The sequence below is a fragment of the Cyprinodon variegatus genome, unplaced genomic scaffold (genome assembly GCF_000732505.1).
Source record: "Cyprinodon variegatus isolate N-32 unplaced genomic scaffold, C_variegatus-1.0 Scaffold227, whole genome shotgun sequence".
NCBI lineage: Eukaryota > Metazoa > Chordata > Actinopteri > Cyprinodontiformes > Cyprinodontidae > Cyprinodon > Cyprinodon variegatus.
In genome coordinates, this window is record NW_015150680.1 from 65,403 (window position 1) to 85,793 (window position 20,391).

At 37.4% G+C, this 20,391-nt stretch overlaps 2 protein-coding genes across 3 annotated transcripts in view; one reads left to right on the top strand and one right to left on the bottom strand.

The window, feature by feature from the left end:
* Nucleotides 1-7,169: 7,169 nt before the first annotated feature.
* Nucleotides 7,170-15,509, bottom strand: ndufa8 (NADH:ubiquinone oxidoreductase subunit A8). The gene is made up of 4 exons (XM_015381008.1): nucleotides 15,329-15,509; nucleotides 13,673-13,836; nucleotides 12,076-12,241; nucleotides 7,170-7,682 (listed from the first exon to the last, which is right to left on the bottom strand). Exons 1-4 carry the CDS (start codon nucleotides 15,377-15,379, stop codon nucleotides 7,545-7,547), a joined length of 519 nt encoding a protein of 172 aa, XP_015236494.1. The 5' UTR covers nucleotides 15,380-15,509; the 3' UTR covers nucleotides 7,170-7,544.
* A 418-nt stretch (nucleotides 15,510-15,927) lies between these two features.
* The window catches only part of morn5 (MORN repeat containing 5), an 18,610-nt gene continuing 14,146 nt past the window's right edge, over nucleotides 15,928-20,391 (top strand). Inside the window, exons 1-3 of one of the 2 annotated variants that reach the window (XM_015381022.1) lie at nucleotides 15,928-16,068; nucleotides 16,140-16,287; nucleotides 19,730-19,841. In XM_015381022.1, coding sequence (XP_015236508.1) covers nucleotides 16,022-16,068; nucleotides 16,140-16,287; nucleotides 19,730-19,841 — 307 coding nt within the window. In that variant the 5' untranslated portion in view covers nucleotides 15,928-16,021. The remainder of the gene's footprint in view (nucleotides 16,069-16,139; nucleotides 16,288-19,729; nucleotides 19,842-20,391) is intronic. The other variant, XM_015381023.1, reaches the window with a different exon arrangement.

Sequence of the window (20,391 nt, forward strand, 5' to 3'; positions counted from 1 at the left end):
CATATATATATAAACATATATATATAAACAACTGCTTTAGATCTGTGGGCTTATACAAATGGCCTTAACACATGTAAGACTTGGATCAATGTTTTGGGGATTATGCTCACTGTGCTGGAATTTTAACTCATTCAGTCTGACGGAACTTGTGTAACCTAGCCAGGTTTCTAGGGGAATCCTTGCTTGTAAACACAAGTTTTAGGTCTGCCCAGAATGTTCAACAGGGCTGACTCCAAACTATTTTTTTTCTACCCTGAATCCATTTTGTACACAAAAAACAAAAATGGCAGTATGATTTGGGCCAGTTTTGTTCCCAAGCTTAAACGTTCAGGCTGTCTTTAAGATGTGAGTTTAATACTCCCAATGAACTGTTCGTTCTCTGCGAAGTATTTGGTAAGGTTAATCTGTCGCTCCTGACACAAAGCACACACACAAAATGCTTCCACCCCTTAACGTCGTTGTTTGGTTAGAGCTCTCAGGCTTGAAAGCTTTAATAATTTTTATCCAAATGTAACAGCAATCATTAGGGTCAAACTATTAAACTCTATGTTTCAGCAGATCACCAGGATCTATCTATTAAAATCCTGTTCTTTGTACCTGCTTTCATTTCAGAGCTTTTATCTGGATTATTATGTTGCCTTTAGAGTAAAGGGTTCTTCTTTGCCAAGTGGCCTTTATTTCATTTCTGGGACATAGAACATGTCTACTTCGTGGACATTATGATAGCTAGACATATTCAAAGTTTTTATACTTGTGTAATAGTTTAAACAGATGAATGTGAAAGGCATTTTGAAATTATGCCTGAGAATTAACCAACAACACCCACAAATCTCTTCCTGACATCTTGTGTCATTTGCGTGATTTAACAGATGTTCTGCAGAGGTGTTGTCCTACAAAGCCATCATATTTTTGTTGGGTTCAAAAGCAGCTAAAAAAAAGACTTTCAAAATACAAATAAAACAAAAACTATAAACAGTCTTCTCCATAAGTCTTCTCCATAACAGTCTTCTCCATAACTCTGGCAAATTTAAACCATTTTTGGTCATTTTAGGTTGCATATTTTTTTTATGTAAATTAATATTTGGTTTCAACTGAAAACAGGAAAATAAAGGAAAAAAGGTACCGGTACCCTAAAAAACATGTTACAGTGACCATGGGAAGAGTCTTGACTTTTCTTCTAATGCAAGTCAACAGAAAGTTTACTTTAGGACTTTTTTGGTCTCCACATGGAGAACAGGAAGGGACAATTAGCTTATAAACAATCAATATTACAAAGGAAAGAATGAGTCAAGGGTGGATATGGATGTACATTTAGTTGTGATTTAATCTGTTTGGCTGAGAGCAGGAAGAGCAAGAAAGGGGAGGGTTTTTTGGAAAGAGAGAGGGGGGGGGTATAGGTTGTTGGCATGCGAGGAGAGGCAGTCTGCGGTAGACTTGTAAATAGCCGGAGGGACAGAGGGATGGAGGAATAGAGCTATCAGCGGAGAAGTGATGAAGGTCTGGGATCTGGCCAAGATAAACACACACTAGCCCAGAAGGAGCAGCATTAACACACAGAGACACACATTTCAGAAATTCACTACACACTGAAATGCAACATATAGGGCTGCAAGCACTTTATATCCATCATACACCTACATGTGCTCAAGCACACACACACACACCTGCAGAAAAATAAACAGTGTTCTATATGGATCACCAACCACAGCTTCTTGAGTGTTAAGCCGTGTGACAACAGGCTGGGCTGTCATTTTGACATCTCTTTTCATCACATACTACATTAGTCCATTTGCTCAGATACCACAGAATAAACATGTAGAGAAAAGAAATGGTTGGAGTTTTATTTTTAAACATATGGAATAAACAAAGTCGAGCCCTCTGAAAATCCCTCTTGGCAGCGTAATTTTAAAAGTTTGTAATTGTCATGAATTCTCAACCTGGAAAAGTTGTATCTTGCAGATTGGACGTCACTCCCTCATGTGCGCTTTTAATGTGTGCGCTCATGTCTTCTCATGGGTTTTGTTCAAGGGCGTTCATGTACGTTGAGATGTGTCGGTGTGCGTGTGGCTGAGCTTCATTGGTGAGCCGTGAAGCGAGGGCTCTCCTGCTCTGTCTTGCCTTTAGCCGACACACACCTCGACTGAGACATTAAAAGTTGCTAAATGTTATCTTAAGAGTGGCATTCAGAGGCAAAACTGCAGCGTGAAAGAGTGGCTGTGAAGCGTGCTAAGCTGGAATGCAAAACACAAGCCATGGTCATCACTCTGTCACCATGCTTTGAAGGACCAATGTGAATCAGCTCAGTTTTTGTTAAAGTTGTGTGCATGTTATTGTCAAAAAACAGACAGCTTATAAAAAGAAGCCAAGATTACTTAAAGCATCTGTGAAAACTACGTCAAGAACACTTCAGAGTATTTTCAGCAATGTGTTAAAGGCTAGAGTTTCTTCTTACAACAACTGAGCTTAGACTGTACAGTCTCTGTGGTTTGGATGATTTAGTATTTGAACTGTTCTTTGTCTAGTTTGAGATAACTTTGCAAACAACTGCAATTAAATGCACGAATTGGGCTGCAAGTTTAAATTTGCGGAGGATTTTCCATAATCCAACCAGTGTTCAAAAGGTCTACACACAGACTCAAATACATGCAGTCATGTAAAAAAATTAGGAGAGCCTACAATAGTTCTCTTCTGCATTACCATCATATGTGAACATCAGTTTAAATAATAGGTCTACCAAAGGATTTGTAGTAATGTGATACAATAAAACTTAAAAAAAAGACAATGAAACTAAATTCTATATGCAATTTAAAAATGTGCAATTTCTACTGAGCAATGAAATTGGGCACCCACATTATCCCTAGTTATTCTTTATTATTAGAAATCTGTTTCTTAGCTTTTTAAAACTTAATTTCTTCTGATATTTAGTAAATCCCTTTCTGAACCCTGAATTCAGAAATGGATTGCACAAGTTTAAATTCAATGGAAGATGTGAAAAGATTGAAAACTTTTCCATGTGAGGAAATATGAAGGGGAGATTGAATCCCCCTACTTGGACGCAGGGCTCCAGCAGGTGCGTCACTTGAGGCTTATCAGGGTCTTCCACATTGAACCCTTTGTTAAATGGACGGCAGAGACTGGAAATGATAACAAGAAGAAATCTCACTGAATTTATGTCAGCGAAGGAGGCTGGGATGTTCTTATTCTTTCCTCAAATAAAAACTTTAATGATATCTATAACTTAAAAAGTAAAGTATTTTTAATTTAATATTTACTTTCTATTAAAACAACTGAAAAAACAAAGGAAAGAATTACATATTTAATGGTTAAATAACCCTTATCAAGTCAAATGCACTCTAACAGTTCTGTGTTGCTGTAATATTTCCTCAAAGTCCTTAGCAATATTTCCACCTTGAGTGTTCTTTTAATTCTCATTAGGGAAACATAGCTCTATTTCTAATCTTCATCCATTCATACTTAGTGGTGGGGGCAGAACATTTTCAGAGGCCTGGCCAGGCAGAGCCCAACATGCACTGATGGGTGACTAAAAAAACTGATAGATGCCAAAACCAGTTTAGGGCCAATCTACATTTTTCACACTGTACCAACAGGAAAATGAACGAGGTTAAGCTCTTGATGAAAAATCTACACACATCTAACATCTCAGTCTAAACTAATCATTTATGGTTCTGCTTGGTATACACCTTAAATTGGGTTGAGCAGTTATTTATCTATATTTACACAGAAGACTCCTAGATGACTAGGAAGGTCATAACTTTACCTTCTCCTCCATAATACACACAAAATAACTCTTTCAAAACAAAAAAAAAAAAAAAAAGCATGAATTCTTCATTTGTCATCTTATTTATGTAAATTCCTTTACTGTTCCAAAATGGGAAATTCACTCTCAGCATTTGACCCATCCCCTTGGGGAACAGTGGGCTGCCATTGTGTGGCGCCCAGGGAGCAGTGTGGCGTTAAGGGTTTTGCTCAGGAACCAAGAGTGAAGGCTGAGGGGATCGAACCAGGTATTTGCAACCTACAAGCGCAATACTGTTCGTAAATTCATGTGATTGTTTTTTTGTGTCAGTTTATGGTTTATATACAGTGCTAACAGTAAAAAGGAAGCTACTGTACCCAAAGAGAACTCCGTAATTCTATGTAGAATGGCTGAGTCAGGATTTCTAACCAAAATAATCTGTTTGAAAATTGTGATAATAGCATCAATAAGGGCTATTACCCATTTTAATATCCTCTTCAGTTTCCCTTAGATTTTTAGCCATTACTTGAAACTTTGCAAAACAATAGGAAGAAACAACTGTGACCAGAGGAGCCACTAAATAAATGACTCTTTAGTTGATATCAGAGCAAAAAAACGTATATCTAATTGTCCATCTAATGCAGCTTTACAGAAGATTCCTGTAAAAAATGAAGCTTCCCCCAGAAACAAAAGGAGATCACAGACCAGGTTGAGCAGTGTGAGCACACTCCTGCCCTGTTTCCTGTAAAAATGTAATCTTTTGAAGATCCCAGATTAGTTTTCCCCATGAGAGCCAGTTGGGGATGCAGTGGTGGTACTTGTGATTTCTTGGGCATGTGTTTTATGCACCAACCTGCATAGCAGATCAAAGTCAACCCGTGCAACAAGATGGGGGATGATAGGACACATGAAAGTAACACTCAACCGTGTGTAGTGTGTAAAGATCAGAGCCCAGTAGGAAGGCGGGAGTGCCAACATAAACAAATCAAACGCACCTACGTTTTAGAGTTTGTGTAGTGAAATATACCCACATGTTGGGGCCTCTTAAAGGCACTAATGCAACAGATGTGGACATTTCAAGGTAACGTTTCAAATACACAATATAGCATGATATGAAAGGAGATTTAAATAAAACGGTTTCTGCATATATTTACATTCCTTAAATTACTGCAAAAGGAAAACAATGTTATCTTTCTTTGATTTATTTATTTTAGATTAACCGTTTTCAGATTTATGGCAATCATCACAGCTTTAAACAAGCTGCTATTTAATCAAAATATGGATACATTAGTCCCTTTTCAGTGTGGGTCTCTAGTGGGTTGTAGTTTTAAAAAACGTTTTGTATTGTATTTCTTTCCTGCTCCAGAGCGTCCTTCCCGTGTCATATTCTGATGACCCTCTGCTTCCTGCAAGACGCATGGAGACGGTCCTGCCACGAGCCTCACCGCCAGCCACTGAACAAGCTCACAGCTCCTGCTCTTTATACATCCATCAATCCACTTTTGAACAGTTCCTGGCTTTTTTTCTCAACCTATTCTTCTCCTAAAAACAGTTTCCCTTTATTTTTGTCATTCTTTAGTTTTATATTATCGTCTATTTCTTCTTTTCTTGCCACCACTCGCCTGCAACACCCACTTCTCCTTACCGCTTCCTTCTGTCTACACCTCTGTTCTCCTCTGCATCCATTCTTCGCTCCTCTCTTTGTCTGTCGGCCCAGGTCACAAGAGGGTCTGTCAGACATTTCCTGTGCAAGTTGCAGATTTAGGCCACACCTTGTGAGGGGATTTCAGAAAGGGCTATAACTAACACCTCGTAGTAAACGTGATGAAATACTACCTGCATTATAAACATAGCATTTACAGTGGCTACATTGAGCTCTATGGAAAATTGTTCTGACTTATTCCTGCTGAACCTGCAGTTTTGCATAATGGAAAAAATTGTTGTTAAAAAAACAAGGGGGTAAAGCAGCAAATACAGCAGTGGTTAGATTGGTATATCTAGAAAAGAAACAAGAATCTTAACTTTTATCATTAATATAAAGAAACATAACCGTCAAATAGCTGACAACCCCTCTCTGCCAAAGTGCTTAATTGTTGAGCAAAAGAAACCAGTGCATGATTGTGAAATGAAAGGATTATTACTTTGTTTTCCAACCTTTTTTGTAATAAACTTCTAAAAATGTAAATGTGATTCCTCTGAGTTGAGGTGTGTCTACCATGCTAAAAGGTGAACCATTGTTACGCAGGTTTTCTTTCAGGACTGCATCATATTTGGCTCCATATTTCTGCTGCGTTTCAGAATGAATGGTATGATCACATTCATTTCTAGTGCTTGCAACCTCAATGCAACTTCATCTTACCAGAAAACATTCTTCCTCATATTTTCTCTGTTCCCTAAACTTCATAGTAAACTTTGCTAAGCTGAGCTGTGGATCCATGCGGTTTACCCCAAGGTACTTTTGGCCTTTTGACTGCTTTTAAACCTAAAAATTCCATTCATAATTATAATAATTGAACTTTACTGATCTTACATTTGAGAAATTTACCTCTACATTTTACCCATCCCCTTTGGGGGCAGGGGGCTATCATTGTGTGGTGCCCAGGGAGCAATCAGGGGTTAAGGGTTTTGCTCAGGAACCAAGAGTGGAGGCTGTGAGGATCCTTCTCAGAGCACAAGTGCACTGCTCTAACCCACTAGGCTAACACTCCCCTAACAATTTAAATTTAAATTGAGAATAAATTATATTAATGTGGATCATACCTACTAATTAACAGACTTCTGGAGGGAAATGCTTATACATGCCAAAACTTTTATTTGCAACCTGCTGTTGATGTCAAGCATGCAATCAGAGTTTAAGTTTTGTTTTATAACAATATGCTAATGCTAGTGTGGATTTTAACTAACATAGGTGTGGTGATTCTAGTGAAGTGTTTACATGTAATACTTTTAAATATTTTCACTTGACAATGTGAATATTCCTTTGTTTGGACAAAGTCTCTGTTATACGTGAGCGCCTTGTGTTTGAGAGTTGGCATAGTCCCACATGTTCCACAGGCCCGTGTGTCATTGACTTGGCCTCACTTCTCCTTAGATCCGAGGTCACCAAAGTGTGTTTGTACACACGTGCCGGCAGCAATAACATACCTTTGCTGTGAATCTGTGCACACTGCCCCTCTGGTCTTCTTCCAGTCCAGGTCAGAGGCAGGAAGAGCGCCAAGAGAAAGGGAGGAAGCAGAAGCCGCTCTTTCTGGCTGCAGGTACTAACTCTGAGCCTTGACCTTTAACTTCAGCCTAAATCTTTTTGACAAAACACAGCTCTGCAATTACAACACCAACTCTCTAACCATAGGAATACTGGATATTTTAAGGAGGGCATTGGAAATAAATAAAATAAAAAAAGCAAATTCCAGGGTTTATAATTAAATCTTTATTATCTGACATCTGTTTTTGTTCCATCATCACATTTACAGAAATGTTAAGGAAAGTTGTATGAATTGATTTATTTTGTTCTCCCAATCAACCATTTTCCTTTCCTTTATCAAACAAAGCTGGTGGGGTACAGCCTTAAAGAACACATTATAGACATGAGTCCTGCCCAAATCCAACGTCATCTATGGGAAAGGGTGCGAGGAGGAGCATCAAAAATGCTTGTTTTCACACCTGAGAGATTCAAACCACCTGATTCCATCATCATGTGAAAGTTGTTAATTAATAGTCTTGATGTTTTTGGGCAGAACTCATGACTTTGGAGGGTGACTAATTTTCTTTTACTCCTACTGGAAATGTTTCACCAGTTCCAGAAGAATAACCTACTGCCATATTTGGAAGGCTCCAGTTTGGTTTCGATGGCTGGGTTGGGCTCAGGGCGAGGTCTAGAGTGGTAGGGGTTCTCTGGGAGAGGCCTCGAGGTTGCCACTTTGGTAACCTTATAAAAACAAACAAAACAAAAAAACATTACAGGATTTGGAAGACGATGCAGATGCAATCCCGACCTCATGCAGTCTACTATTAACAATTGGCCTCAGTCTGTTATCGGTATCAAGGTTTCAACCATTTAATACTTAGAAAACAAAACACTTTGGGGTAAGAAGATCCCTGCAAGGTACTCCCTGATTAACACTGCATCCAGCTCTGCTCCACTGTGAACACAGCACCAAATACCCCACCATTGCTATCAATGAGAGAATTGAGCTTGCACCGCCTTCCAGATAGTGAATCAGCAAAATTCGACATGATTTTACCTTCACCAGATGCCAAAGGAGGACTGCAGTAAATATACAGATAAGATATAGATCCAAAAAGATACTGAACGTTCACAGAGTCCAGAATTTCCAAACAATTCACTAAAGATGGCTAGCTTTCCTCAAAGAACTCTCTATGTATATACATTTGTAAATCTGTGTTTATATTAGCCATTGGTTACATTAGATACATTACAAGGCTTTATATAAACTATTAAGATAATCAAAACATTAAAGCCCAATCCCAGTACACCCCAAGCCCTACTTTTTAGCTATACTCCTATATTTTGCAACTTCCCAGGAGGGAAGTGGTGTCCCAATTCCTCTTTACAGATAGGGGTATGATTTTAGCCCTAAAAAATAGAGGAATTTCAGACGCTGAAAAGCTGGTGAAGGGCTATTTTTGTTAGTTTTTATTTTTGAAAGCCAACAAAGCTGTTGGCATCATGTTCTGGGTTCACCTGATTCTACAGAACAACAGAGGTTAGGAGAGATTGTGTTTTGGATTTCAGACAAGACAGGAGGAAAACGGTGCAAGAGCACTGTCAGAAAGAGCACCAGAAGTCACTTCCATCTCTTGAGTAATCTCTCCCTACCGGCGGGGAGAGGCTACATCCATCAGGGAGCTAGAGGGGGAGGCTACAGCTGACCGGAGCTAGCTATTGAACCCAACTGTGCAGAACCCAAGGAGCGCAGTGGGAGATTGGATAAGTCTGCTGGAGAGACAGAATACTGAAGAAAGGGGAGAAGGAAACCAGCTGGCTGTGAGAAGGACAGCAGTACATCAGAGAAGCTTGCCAGGGAGACAGAGATAGGAGAGTCAACGGCTAGCCAGAGCTAGCCTATAGAGGCTGAAGTAGAATCAGCGCAGCCTGCCAGGCACACAGCCCCTGAGAGGGGAAGAGAAGCCATCAGCTGGTCAGTGTCTGTACTGCAGGTAGGAGATGAAACACTCCTTCTAGAGCTAAATAAAAATAGCTTTTTTAAAGCCAACTAAAACCTCTTAAGCATGGAGAGCCGTTTCATTTAAAATTAAATACTGATATTGTTTAATTGTGTATAAATATTCCATTAAATAAACAAATATCCCCATTAAATAAAAAATATGTTTCATCTTATTTTATTTCAAGATTTGTTTATTTACTTAGATTTATTAATTAGATAATTTACTTATTTCATAATGGAGTATTATTTTGTGACACTTATTATTGTACACTTTATTTTGTAATGCTACTTTACGCATTCATTATTTTTTAACTCCATTCTGCATTTAAAGCTCCTTTTATTTCCTGTTCTTAAACTGGAGTTTGGCCTGGAGTTTTAGCTTACAGGCCGCGTTGTTAAGATTGACTAAAGAGCAACACAAGAACTAGTTTTCACTATATCGAACAGCAGAAGAAAATAAGAACTGATGCCCATTTTTTGGCAGCATTTTGCAGAATGCTTCTGATCTTTCTAGATTTATTCAACTGATTTACAATATCAGATAACAGAACCATCAAAGACTTATTAAAAGAATAATATTGCTTTTCTGTATCTGATCTCTAACAGAAATGGGACCCTATGCTACATCCAGGAGAGTTCACTTTTTCGGCTTTGGATTTATACATAAATATAGTCTTTTCGGGGGTTCATTTTTTAAACTTTTTGTATATAATGAATAATCTAAAGAAAGAAATACCTAAAATGCAGATAAAAGCGGTGTAGTCATATTTTGCTGGAGTGCTCTGAGCATGCACAATAATGATGTTAGACAAGCAGCTTAAATGAAGAGAATGTAAAAAGTATCCAATTATCTAAGAAAAGTATAAATTTTCCTTTAATATGTTTTTAAGAATTTTTTGGGTGATTTAAGGATAAAAATACTTTTAGTACCATAATTAAATTATGTATGGCAACCAGGGTGACATCTGCTTGCACATAGGGGTTGGCAATACATAGAATATACTCGATGTATCCCTGGTTTTCCCACGTGCAATACTTAAAATGTCTATTGCAACCATCGAGTACAAATTCACATGACGATGTTAAGTGGTTAAGAGACACACTTTGAATGCATCATAGTCCCTCCTCCCGTATTTTCTGCACAGCACCAACGCACACTTCAGCAAACAAAATACGGTGACAGCAGGTGTTTCAGCTAAGCAATATATGGCAGTGGGTTCGGAGTTTTCGCCTAAAGTCATCCACTGCAGAATGAAGAATGTTGTAAACCCTGCATGTCAGTGTCTCCCCGCACATCAATTAAAATGATAAATAAATCAGCTGTGAAACCGATGAGAGAAAAAGGAAGAGCTGGAAATCACAGGCGCTATTTATTACGTTATTTCAATGTTTTTTAGTTGCTCTAATACCTGTGATGTGGTCTTGTTTAGAGGTTTTGTAGGTGTTTTCTAAAATTGGCAATATTCTCAATTGTATAACTTTTTGAGCTTCTTTAAAATTCCCAGAACGTAAAGGTCAATGCAAATAGTTTTGAGATGCTCTAATAAGGTTCTAATTTTTGGACAGTATTTCGACTGTTGTTTTTGTAATTTGAGATCAATTTCTTTTTTCATTCTGCACAAATTCAGTATGCACAAACAAAACAAAAGAGCGCTTTGTTATTTTACATTTTATTAAGCATTCTGTGTTTTTGCTTTGTTCCCTGTTTGGTTGCTGGTATCTTGTTAAAGGTCTAATACTGACATAGAAAGACATAATGTGGCAGTGTTATTTGTGTAAAGCTTTAAACTGGTTAAAAATGCAAAGCAGATGCACTTCGCCCATCATAACCAACGCTGCCCGACAAAACTCTACCTCCTTAATTGAATATGAAAACATGAAATAAAAGCTTCAAATGAAAAACTTAAAAGAATAAAAGTCACTGAATACGTAAAGTAGCTTTACAAAATAAGTGTCACAAAATAATACTTCATTATGGAATGAATTAATACATAACGTAATTAATAAATCTCTAGTTTTAAAATCTAATCATACCTGATAAAGAAAAAATTAAAAAAAAAAGATTACGAAGCCCTAGCTGCTGTTGCCTCAATTACAGGGGGTTTTGGTAGTGGGTGAGGGCTAGTGGCTGTAGGCAGAGGGTGTATTGCAATGAACCAAAATAAGCAACACGCATCATTTTTTTCTGCATTCAGTGTACTTGCCCGCTACAGAAAATATCTGGAGGCCCAAAGACAAAATGTGTGGCAGTTTAAACCCTTTTTTAAAATCCATAGGAGGAGCTTTAATCTGACTTCCTGTGAGCTTCACACTTCAGCAGGGCTAAGATGCAGTATAAATAAGGAGGCTTCAGAAGTTTGCAGCACAGCCTGATGCGGTGTAATTAGAGGTTAATGAAGCACACTTTGAGTCCTAATCAACCTTCACCTCAACAGAGAAAGTCCGTGGAAAATCTCTGCTGTTTAATAAATGAGAGATAAAACACTAACACTTTGTCAAGATTATTTCATTGATGATGGTTGAGTCTGTGAAATCCTAATAATACCTGCATGTTGTGAGTCAGAACTAATGTTTTCCCAAGTAGTTTATCAAATTGGGACAGTTCCCCCATCAGAATAAAAATTCATCTTTATTATGCATTTGAAAAAGATTTGGGAATGGAATGAGATCGGTGTCCTTGATCTAAGAACAAAGTGTAATATTTTGATAGGGCTGGAGCCACGGATGTCTCCTCATCTGCAAACGTGTAACGATGTAATGATGTGGCATACTGGAGTTGTATAAAATGCTTCTTTAACTGTGATTCGAGTCCACATTAACAAGCTGTTAGCCCGGTTGGTAAAAGCTGCCTTCTGTAACTCTAAGAAAATGCTCTGAGTGCAACTTTTCTGGACTGAGTAAGAATACATTTTATGTCAAAATGTGTTATCCTGTCTCATGTTTAATTTATACATATACACTAGATAGAGAGCTTTAAGGTGAAAACACAGAGCTTTCCATAACAACTTGAAAAAAAGGGCAACTATTCCAATATTATCACTATTAAGGTGCCTATGAGTAAAGTTTAAATTCTCTTTAATAAAATCCCAGAGAAAGCACCAAAATGATGATTCATAGAGTAAGAGTGTTCACCTTAGATAGATCCCCCAGTTGAGGTCTCTCCCAGCCTAGTTTCTCAAGGACACAGCTGTCAAAGGCTTGCTGCTGTTTGCGGCAGTGACGGAGTTCTGCCAGGTTGGTGTAATCCAAGCAGGTCCAGTACTCCGTAAAGGACTCAGCACAGTTTCCCTTGATTTGTCTGAAACACAGAACAACAAACAATTATGCTTCAATCAATGGCTATACAGTATAGGGTTCACAATATCAGCGCACCTTAGCAGTGAATAGCTACATCTGAAAACATGCACAAATAAGCCCCTTAAATATTCATCCAGATTTTAGAACAAGCTGTTTTATACAATGGAAAGACGATTAAATATCCATACAAGTCTCAGAAATGCAGATGTCATTAAAGGCATAACCAAAAATCTAAAGCTGGTGAATTAGTTTTTATAAAACTCCTGTATCTTTCCTGCCGAGGAGGCCTGAGGCTTCTTTTCATTATCAACATGAAAAACCTCTATCAGCACCAGTTACAGAAATATAGGTCTGCTTTCAAAATGAAAGCTTGCTACTGTGTAAACACAATTTTAACTTTGCCTTTTCAACAAGTCAATCTGCCCAAAAAATATGTAAAAAAAAAAAAAAAAGAAAGAAAAGAAATCCACACCACAGAGTATTCTAGGTTAGATTACTGAGATATCTCAATAGTTAGTAGATGTTTCAACAAACTACAAATTTGCATTTGTCTGACGATTGCATGAAAATTCACACCTGGCTAATGTTTCATCCAATTCAGATCATTCATGTTAAAATATTGTGAGTCTCAGTCCAGTCTTGTTTTTATAAAACCTCCTTACCTATATCAAGCCTACATTCTACTTAAAACCTCATCAGCCCCACTTTGCTCCAGTCTTTCAACACTAGTTTTCAGTTACAAACCTCTACATCTCATGATAAACAGAAAACCCTATTAGCAAAACAAGACAAAAAAAATTGAACTCTTAAAATTTTTAAGTGTCTATCTAACGGCTTCATAGCTCATAGGAACAAATCGCTAGCAGCAACATTTGCAACTCAAACCCACATTTGCTTTCCGCATGTCCATCACTGAGTAAGAAGCACACAAAGTCTGACCACAAACCTCTTATGACCAGAGTTCCTCATGGACTCTTTAAGTCTGCACTCTGTTGGCACCAGCATTTAGCCACATCTTTATTCACTCTCTGAACATAGGACCTAGGTTAACTTTTACAGATGAGAGCAGGCGAGCAAATTATGAATCTGAAAACACAGTTGTTCTGCATAATCAGCAGAGTATTACGTTCTTTCATGAGAACTTTTCTTCTTGAAACCAAAGCAAATCATTGCAATTACTCTCTGCAGCCAATGAGAAAGACTGTTTTAGAAGTGTAAAATGCTTAATTATTTAACCTTAAATATGTGCCATAAAGTTAAGAAACCAGTCAGTCAGGTAATCTCTGTGCATGGTTTCTATTCCTCTAAATGTCAACTTTCACTGAGGCTATTACATAACAGAGCTCAAGCAATTATGATATGCTTTTTTAGCCAATGCTTCTGTTCTTATGTACTAGACGTTAGGAACAAAATGCTCAAAAACTGAAGTTACCTGAAAAAGTTCAGTGCACATTCATTGACTTTCCTCCCCTCTTCTAAACACTTCCTTGGATCCTTCTCCTCCCAGCGACAGAGCATAAACTCCTTGTTTGGTTTGTCACACTGGGAGCCATAATGGTGGGCAGCAGCTTTCAGAACTGCAGATGACACATTTACCTAAAGCAAAGAACAATGACAAAACATAATTGTGCAAAGAAAATAAAAATTTAGCAATTATGCAGAAAATACAAACTTTTCTTAGGATGTTTGTCCAGGGTTAACACTTTATTTGCCACAGGAAAGACAGTTATGAGCAGAGCTGCATCCATTTAACCAAGTTTTGAAATTAAGAGACCATGTGCAACCTGTCTGCTAACATTTGATTTCTTCTTTTTTTTTGTTTTATTTTGGGGTGTTTTTTTTTTTGTTTTTTTTCTTTTTCTACATTGTAACCTTGTTTAAGAATAAATAACTATATTAGATAAAAGACTGATGAAATGACAGAAAAACTTGGTCTTAGGAAGACTTTTCAACAACAATCTTCAATTTTTAAAATTTTGTTTATCGATATTTTATATCAGTTTTATAGTGGTGGCTGAAATATAGATGTAGAACATAGCAGATGAAACAATATTATTGTGCTGTAATAAGAGATATCCATCTATAAATGTCTTTTGAAAGTTGTGTTTTCTTGGGGTTTTTTTTTCATCAGTTACTTGATGAAAATGTGATTTATCTAACTAGGATTATTATATGAAGAAAAATGTCTGTCATTTAAAAAGTTGAAAAATACAGAATTTTTTTTCTTGACGTCTTTTTTATCCCAAACCATATAAATAACTGGAAATAAATTCAAAAAAAGTGTCTTCATACATAGTATCACCCTTTATCTTTTAAGATGCTCTAGATTAAATTCAATTCAACAATACTTTATCAATTTGAAATTTATGGGAAATAACATATTTCCACTATTACACATTAGTAGAGCAGTGATAACTATATATATATAGATTCATTAAGCTTAGTGAAGGCTCAGGTAAACACATAAAGATCATGCTAAATTAAAGAGACATTGCAAATGGCAATTATATGTTATAAATATTACTGATACAAATATTTTTCAGCCACATTAGTCAATTAACAGAGCAATATTAATTTTAAAGATTTTATACAAGCACAGGTGCTTTTTTATTTAACTAACTACATTTTTCTTTGAAAGCTTATAAAGTAAATAAAGCTCCAAGGATTACTATATGAGATCCTTGAGTTTGTAATGACCTAAACTACTGAAAGTAATGACCTGAAGTTCAAGGACACGTTCTGTTTCAAAACAAAAACCCCCAAATGGCGAACCCAGCAAAACAAACTTTTAAGATTGGTTGTTATGAAGATTTAGACATTATCTATGAAGTAAAATTTTAAATATGACCAGTTTACCGTGCAACAAGCAAGTGGTATCTCGGAATAACGTTGTTCCGAAAGACAAGTTTAGTTATTTTATGTCTACTGGACGTGCACGCAGTATATTATTTATGCATATTCTATCTAACAATCCTCGTGATTGATTTTCACCGTTGTGAACACTTCAATGAGACAGCTTTAGCGGCTAGCCGGTTAGCTTGCTAGTTGGCTAGCATGCCTTCTCTTAGCACTAACAGCCACTGCTCACCTCATCCACCTTTAGCTCCTGCGGCGTAGGGACTTCCAGCGTTGTTGGCATTGCGAACTGCTTGTTTTCTCAAACAAGCGACGAAAATCAATCACCGCTGAGAAAAAAACATCCAACGTCCTCTCGTTTGTTTCAGGGACGAGACAGACGAGGCAAACCGAGAAGGTCAGGTACGTCGTCTGGGGCGTACTGATGACGCAATTACGCACGGACTGCGTAAACGAATTAAAAAGAGTGTGGATAATTTACAGAAATAATTAATTTAGGACAGCAAAAAAACAATTTAACATTTTTAGAGGCAGCTTCTTACACATGTGTTGCATTAACAAACAGTTGTAACAATTTTTCAATGACATTTGCTAACTTGTGAACTTTATATTTATTTATTCAGTCATTGCGGATATACTTCTGTACTATATTAAATATAAATATATATGTAAAAACAAAATATTGCTTTTACCCAGCCTAAACGGTGAACCTAAATAAATCCCTTTTAAACGGTCAGGTACGGTGTGCTGTTGTCATGGTAACGATACACTAATCTTTGCGTCTTCTTTTTTTTTTCACTTCCTGGTTTACTTCGTGGTTTTTGTATTGTGCTTAATTTAATGACATCTTTTTCGATATAGACTGTTTCTTGTGCTTTTTCTCCTTTTGTATTTTCTCCAGCAAAGCCTGAGCAATTTCAGACTAATGGAAGCTTTTGGAAGCCGTTACAAGAGGAGTACAAAAAATGGAAGGTACATTTTACACAAAACAATACTCCTTTAGTAATTATTGGAATTAGGTTAACATATGCCTTTTTTTTCTGAAGGGATGGCAAAGCTGTGTACACGTTCCCCACAGACACTAAGTATGTGGGAGACATGAAAGATGGGTTGTTTCATGGCAAAGGCGTGCTGTTCTTTCCTAATGGAAGTAAATATGAAGCCACCTGGGAGAAAGGCATAGCTAAACAGGTGAGTTATCTGTGAGTCTGTGTGGGTTTCTTGCAATAATTTCAGACTGCATGCATTCACATGCCTGACTGTGCTTCCCATTGGTTATACTTCATACTACATCTGTTCCCTTTTAGCAATCACTCACCATTATTGTTGGGGTAATTATGTTGCTGCCATTATTTCCTAGGATCTTGCTTTGTTCTTCCCTGCTCTGATATGATCTTTCATAAGCTTTGTAACTAAAGCTATCATTTCCCTTTTTTTAATCATTGGTGCAGTTGTGCTGTGTTTTAAATGTTGGCAGCTCTGAACCATGGTCAATCTTGGCTTGTACTACCTTGCACCTGCATCCGGGACCAGAACAAAAACCTATAGAAAAGTATAGTATGTGTAATCTAGTATTTTACAGCAAATGCTTAAGTTTAAAGTAATGGTAATTAACTTTACTATAGTTTAGAAATTGCATTATTTAATTCAACTTCTTAAAAAAAAAAGGAACAATAATTTCTTCATACCCCTTTTGAGCTTTCCCATATTATTATATAGCCCTGAAATGTAATATATTCGCTGATATTTAATGCTACAGCTCAACACAAAACAGAGGTGATAAATTATGGTTGAAAAAATGTTTGAAAATGTCAGTATTTAATCACTTTAATCTCATACCCCTAAATAAAACCAAATGCCAAAAAATTACATTAAAAAGATGACAAAATTGGCAGACCTGTGATGTCAGATGTTCTTACAAATACACACATAAATTAAACTAAAAATGTAATTTACCTTAAGGATTAATAAAGAATTTTTGAATTGAACTGACTTCATTTTATTGCATTGAGAATTCAGTTTGACTAAAGTAAAGCCCCTAGCATTTAACACAAGCTATATTGGAGATACAACAAATGTGAACAAAAGAGCTCTGTTAAATGATAACAAAAGGAACTTTTAGGAGTACCTGCTAAAAGCTATGTGTGCAAAAAAAACACCACCATTACCCTGAATACATCATACCTCACTGGAACATGGCGGTGTCACCATCATCCTGATATGAAATGTATTTCTTTATTGGAAATTTTAAAGCCTGTCAAAGTAGATTAAAAAATTGATGGAGCCAAAAATACCTGAGGCCAATTTTGGAGGTATATGTTTAAGCAGTTGTAAAATTCTTGAGGTTTGGGGGAAGGTTACCTCTTTTGCAGGATTCAGCATTAAACATATAGCCAGAGGGAAAATGGAATAGTTTATACAAAAGCTTTTTGATTTGTTAGAATTGTCCAGGCAAATTCCAAACGTGGTCGATAATATGACAAAGTTGAAAAGTCATCAGTCGTCTTCTGCTTATCCAGGACTGGGATGCAGAGGCAGCAGTCTCAGGCAAACTGCTCCTCCAACTCCACCCAGGGAAGCCCAAAGAATTCCCATATCAGCTGAGAGACACAGTTCCCTCAGCCTCTTCTGAGCCATCTCCTGGGCCTCCTCCCGGTGGGATGTGCCTGGAAAACCTCTCTAGGGAGGCATCAGAGGAGAAAACAGATGCAGACTCCTTTTGATGTGCAGGAGAGATGGCTGTACTCTGAGCCTCTCCCAAATGAACTTGAAAACTGATTTTAAGAAATGCTCTATATCCAATCTGTTTGACTTTGAGCTATTTTGAAAAGAAGCATGGGCAAAAACATAATTTTCTACCTGTGGGGATTGGAGCTATAATTGCACCACAATGGAGTTCTCCTGGTTGCTGAATGAATCTGCATAATTAACTTTTCAGATTTGTATTTGTCAAAAAATATAACAAATAAATTCTCCTTTAGTTATGTTGGTGTATATTTTAAAATTCCATTTAAACTGTCAGACTCAAACAATAGGACCCAGTATTCGAGGGGTACAAACAGATTTCTCAAAAATTTTATTAAAAATGGAACTGCAATCAACAGTGTTGGGTGTCTAAGGCAGGAACCTCTGGTCTTATAGTTCAGTCAGAGCCCAGAGGGTAAGGTTGGTTCCAGCCAGTTGGCTGCCAACACAACGTGGTTGGCGCCCTCCATAGAGTCCCAGACACTGATATCTCGAAGTTCAGAGGACAGGCAGGTGATCAGAACCGAGCAAATGAAGGAAAGCAGTATAATCCAGGGGGCAAAGCCAAAGCTGGTGTCGATGACGTGCTCAGGAGTTAGATCCAGGAGAGCAGAGGTCTGAAGGGATGCCGAAGGGAAAGCCAGAATGGAGTCAGGAAACAGTTGCAGGTTCGGTTCACAGTCATGCAGAAGGAGTCAGAAGAAAGGTCAGGAAAACAGATTAGAACTGGGACAGGCAGGCTCAAAGGTCCAGAGGCAGAACGGAGCAGGATCAGGCAATCAGAACATACAGGAACTCTAGAGAGCTCTAATGAATAATCTGGCACTGATGACTAGTCTGAAGGCTGGTTAAATAGAGGCCGAAGCAGTTGGATCAGATGAATGGTAATGAGAACTGGGTGGAGATAGGCAGGTTAGTGAAATGAGTAATCAGACCAGACATCAGGGCATAGATCACGACAAAAACACATGTACATTTGTGGTAGTGATTAGATAAGTCCTGGTGTCTATCTCCAGTTTTCTACAGGCGAAAGGCGGGCAACACCCTGGACAGGTCGCCAGTCCATTGCAACATCGTCATTATGCAAGTGGCAAAGATTTGGGAATGGAATGAAAACAGTGTCTTTGATCTAAAAACAAAGTGTCATATTTGCATAAGGCTGGAGCAATGAATGTCCCCACATTTGCAAAAGTGTATGATGTAATGTGACATGTGATGATATGGCAGGGTGTCATACTGGAGTTGTATAAAATGCTTCTTTAACTGTGATTCAGGGCTGACTTCCAGAAGGGACCCTGGTTGGTAAGCGTTGCCATCTGTAACCCTGAGCAATTTCTCGGGTCTGAGTAAGATTACAATTTCTGTCAAAATCTATTGTAATGTCTCATGGTTATTTAAAACATATACAATAAGAAGTGTTATTTAAAGTGTTTGCTCTGAGTGATCTCTTCTCAGGAAAGAATCAGGGAGAGAAAGCTTAAAGTTGTAAACACAGAGCTTTCCGTTACAGACAATAGGGGGAAATATAAATTCTTTTGTGGTCCTACAAGCACTGAAAACTGACATTTGAAAACCTCAGCAACTACTTATCTCTTCAGAAACCATGTCTGAGGTATGCAGGATAACCTCCCAGACCTTACATGCAGCTGTTTGTGCTTGAACTATTTTCTGTCTTTACAGCGTGTTCACTATCTTTAATGGTGCAAGCATTGTTTCTGCCTTTCATCTTTTGAAATGCGGTTGTTTGCTGTCTTGTTTGTTTCAGCCATAAAAAGAAGTGACAAGTTATACCAGAAATCAGTGCTTTTTATCAAATTTGTAAAGGAGTTACACAAAACATAATTATCAATGAGGGAAAACATAAGTTTTCAATGTTCTCTTTTCCAAGGGGTCATTTATCTTTGCTGATGGTCTGGAGTACCAGGATAAGAACTGGGACTACTGTGATGGTTATGACAGGCGTTTCTACAGCGAAAGATGCAATGGATTCAGACCACCAGGTTGGAATTTTTATGCTTCCTCTGATTCCAGTTTTTTTATTTCCTTGTTAGTCTTCATTACAGACACATGTTTTTACCAAAACAAATGCTTGATTCACAATGAGCAAAGGAAATCCAACAAATCATAAAACAAATACAGAAAAGTTGGTGATAAAAACATATTCAAATACAACATTTGATTTTAAACAGTGGTAAGACAGTAGAGAAAATATTTTCATTTTTTTAATACACACAGTACATCACTTATTTATTTTACCCTGTATAACTATAGGTTATTTACTATAGGTAAAATTTATTGTGGTAGGTTGCAGGTTTTCCAACATTTTAGATGTTTGCACAGTAACAAAAAAAACAGGATTGCTCTGTCTGTTTTCCTTTTTAACCATGTACCCTGCAGTCTTTGTCAGATTTAGAATCTTAGGCACTAAAAATAACTACGGTGGGCATCAAGAGCAAAAAAATTCTCCACCCATCAGACCAAATATAGACTACTGGCATGCTTGGTTTGCAGAAATAAAAATAAATGACTGAGAAAATATTACATATACAC

Excerpts from the sequence above, each read along its gene's own strand:
- ndufa8 (XM_015381008.1), bottom strand. The coding sequence starts at position 15,379 with ATGCCAACAACGCTGGAAGTCCCTACGCCGCAGGAGCTAAAGGTGGAT. Across the intron at positions 13,837-15,328 it reads AGGAGCTAAAGGTGGATGAG|GTAAATGTGTCATCTGCAGT; the intron begins GTGAGCAGTGGC and ends TCTTTGCTTTAG. Across the intron at positions 12,242-13,672 it reads TGTGCACTGAACTTTTTCAG|ACAAATCAAGGGAAACTGTG; the intron begins GTAACTTCAGTT and ends TCTGTGTTTCAG.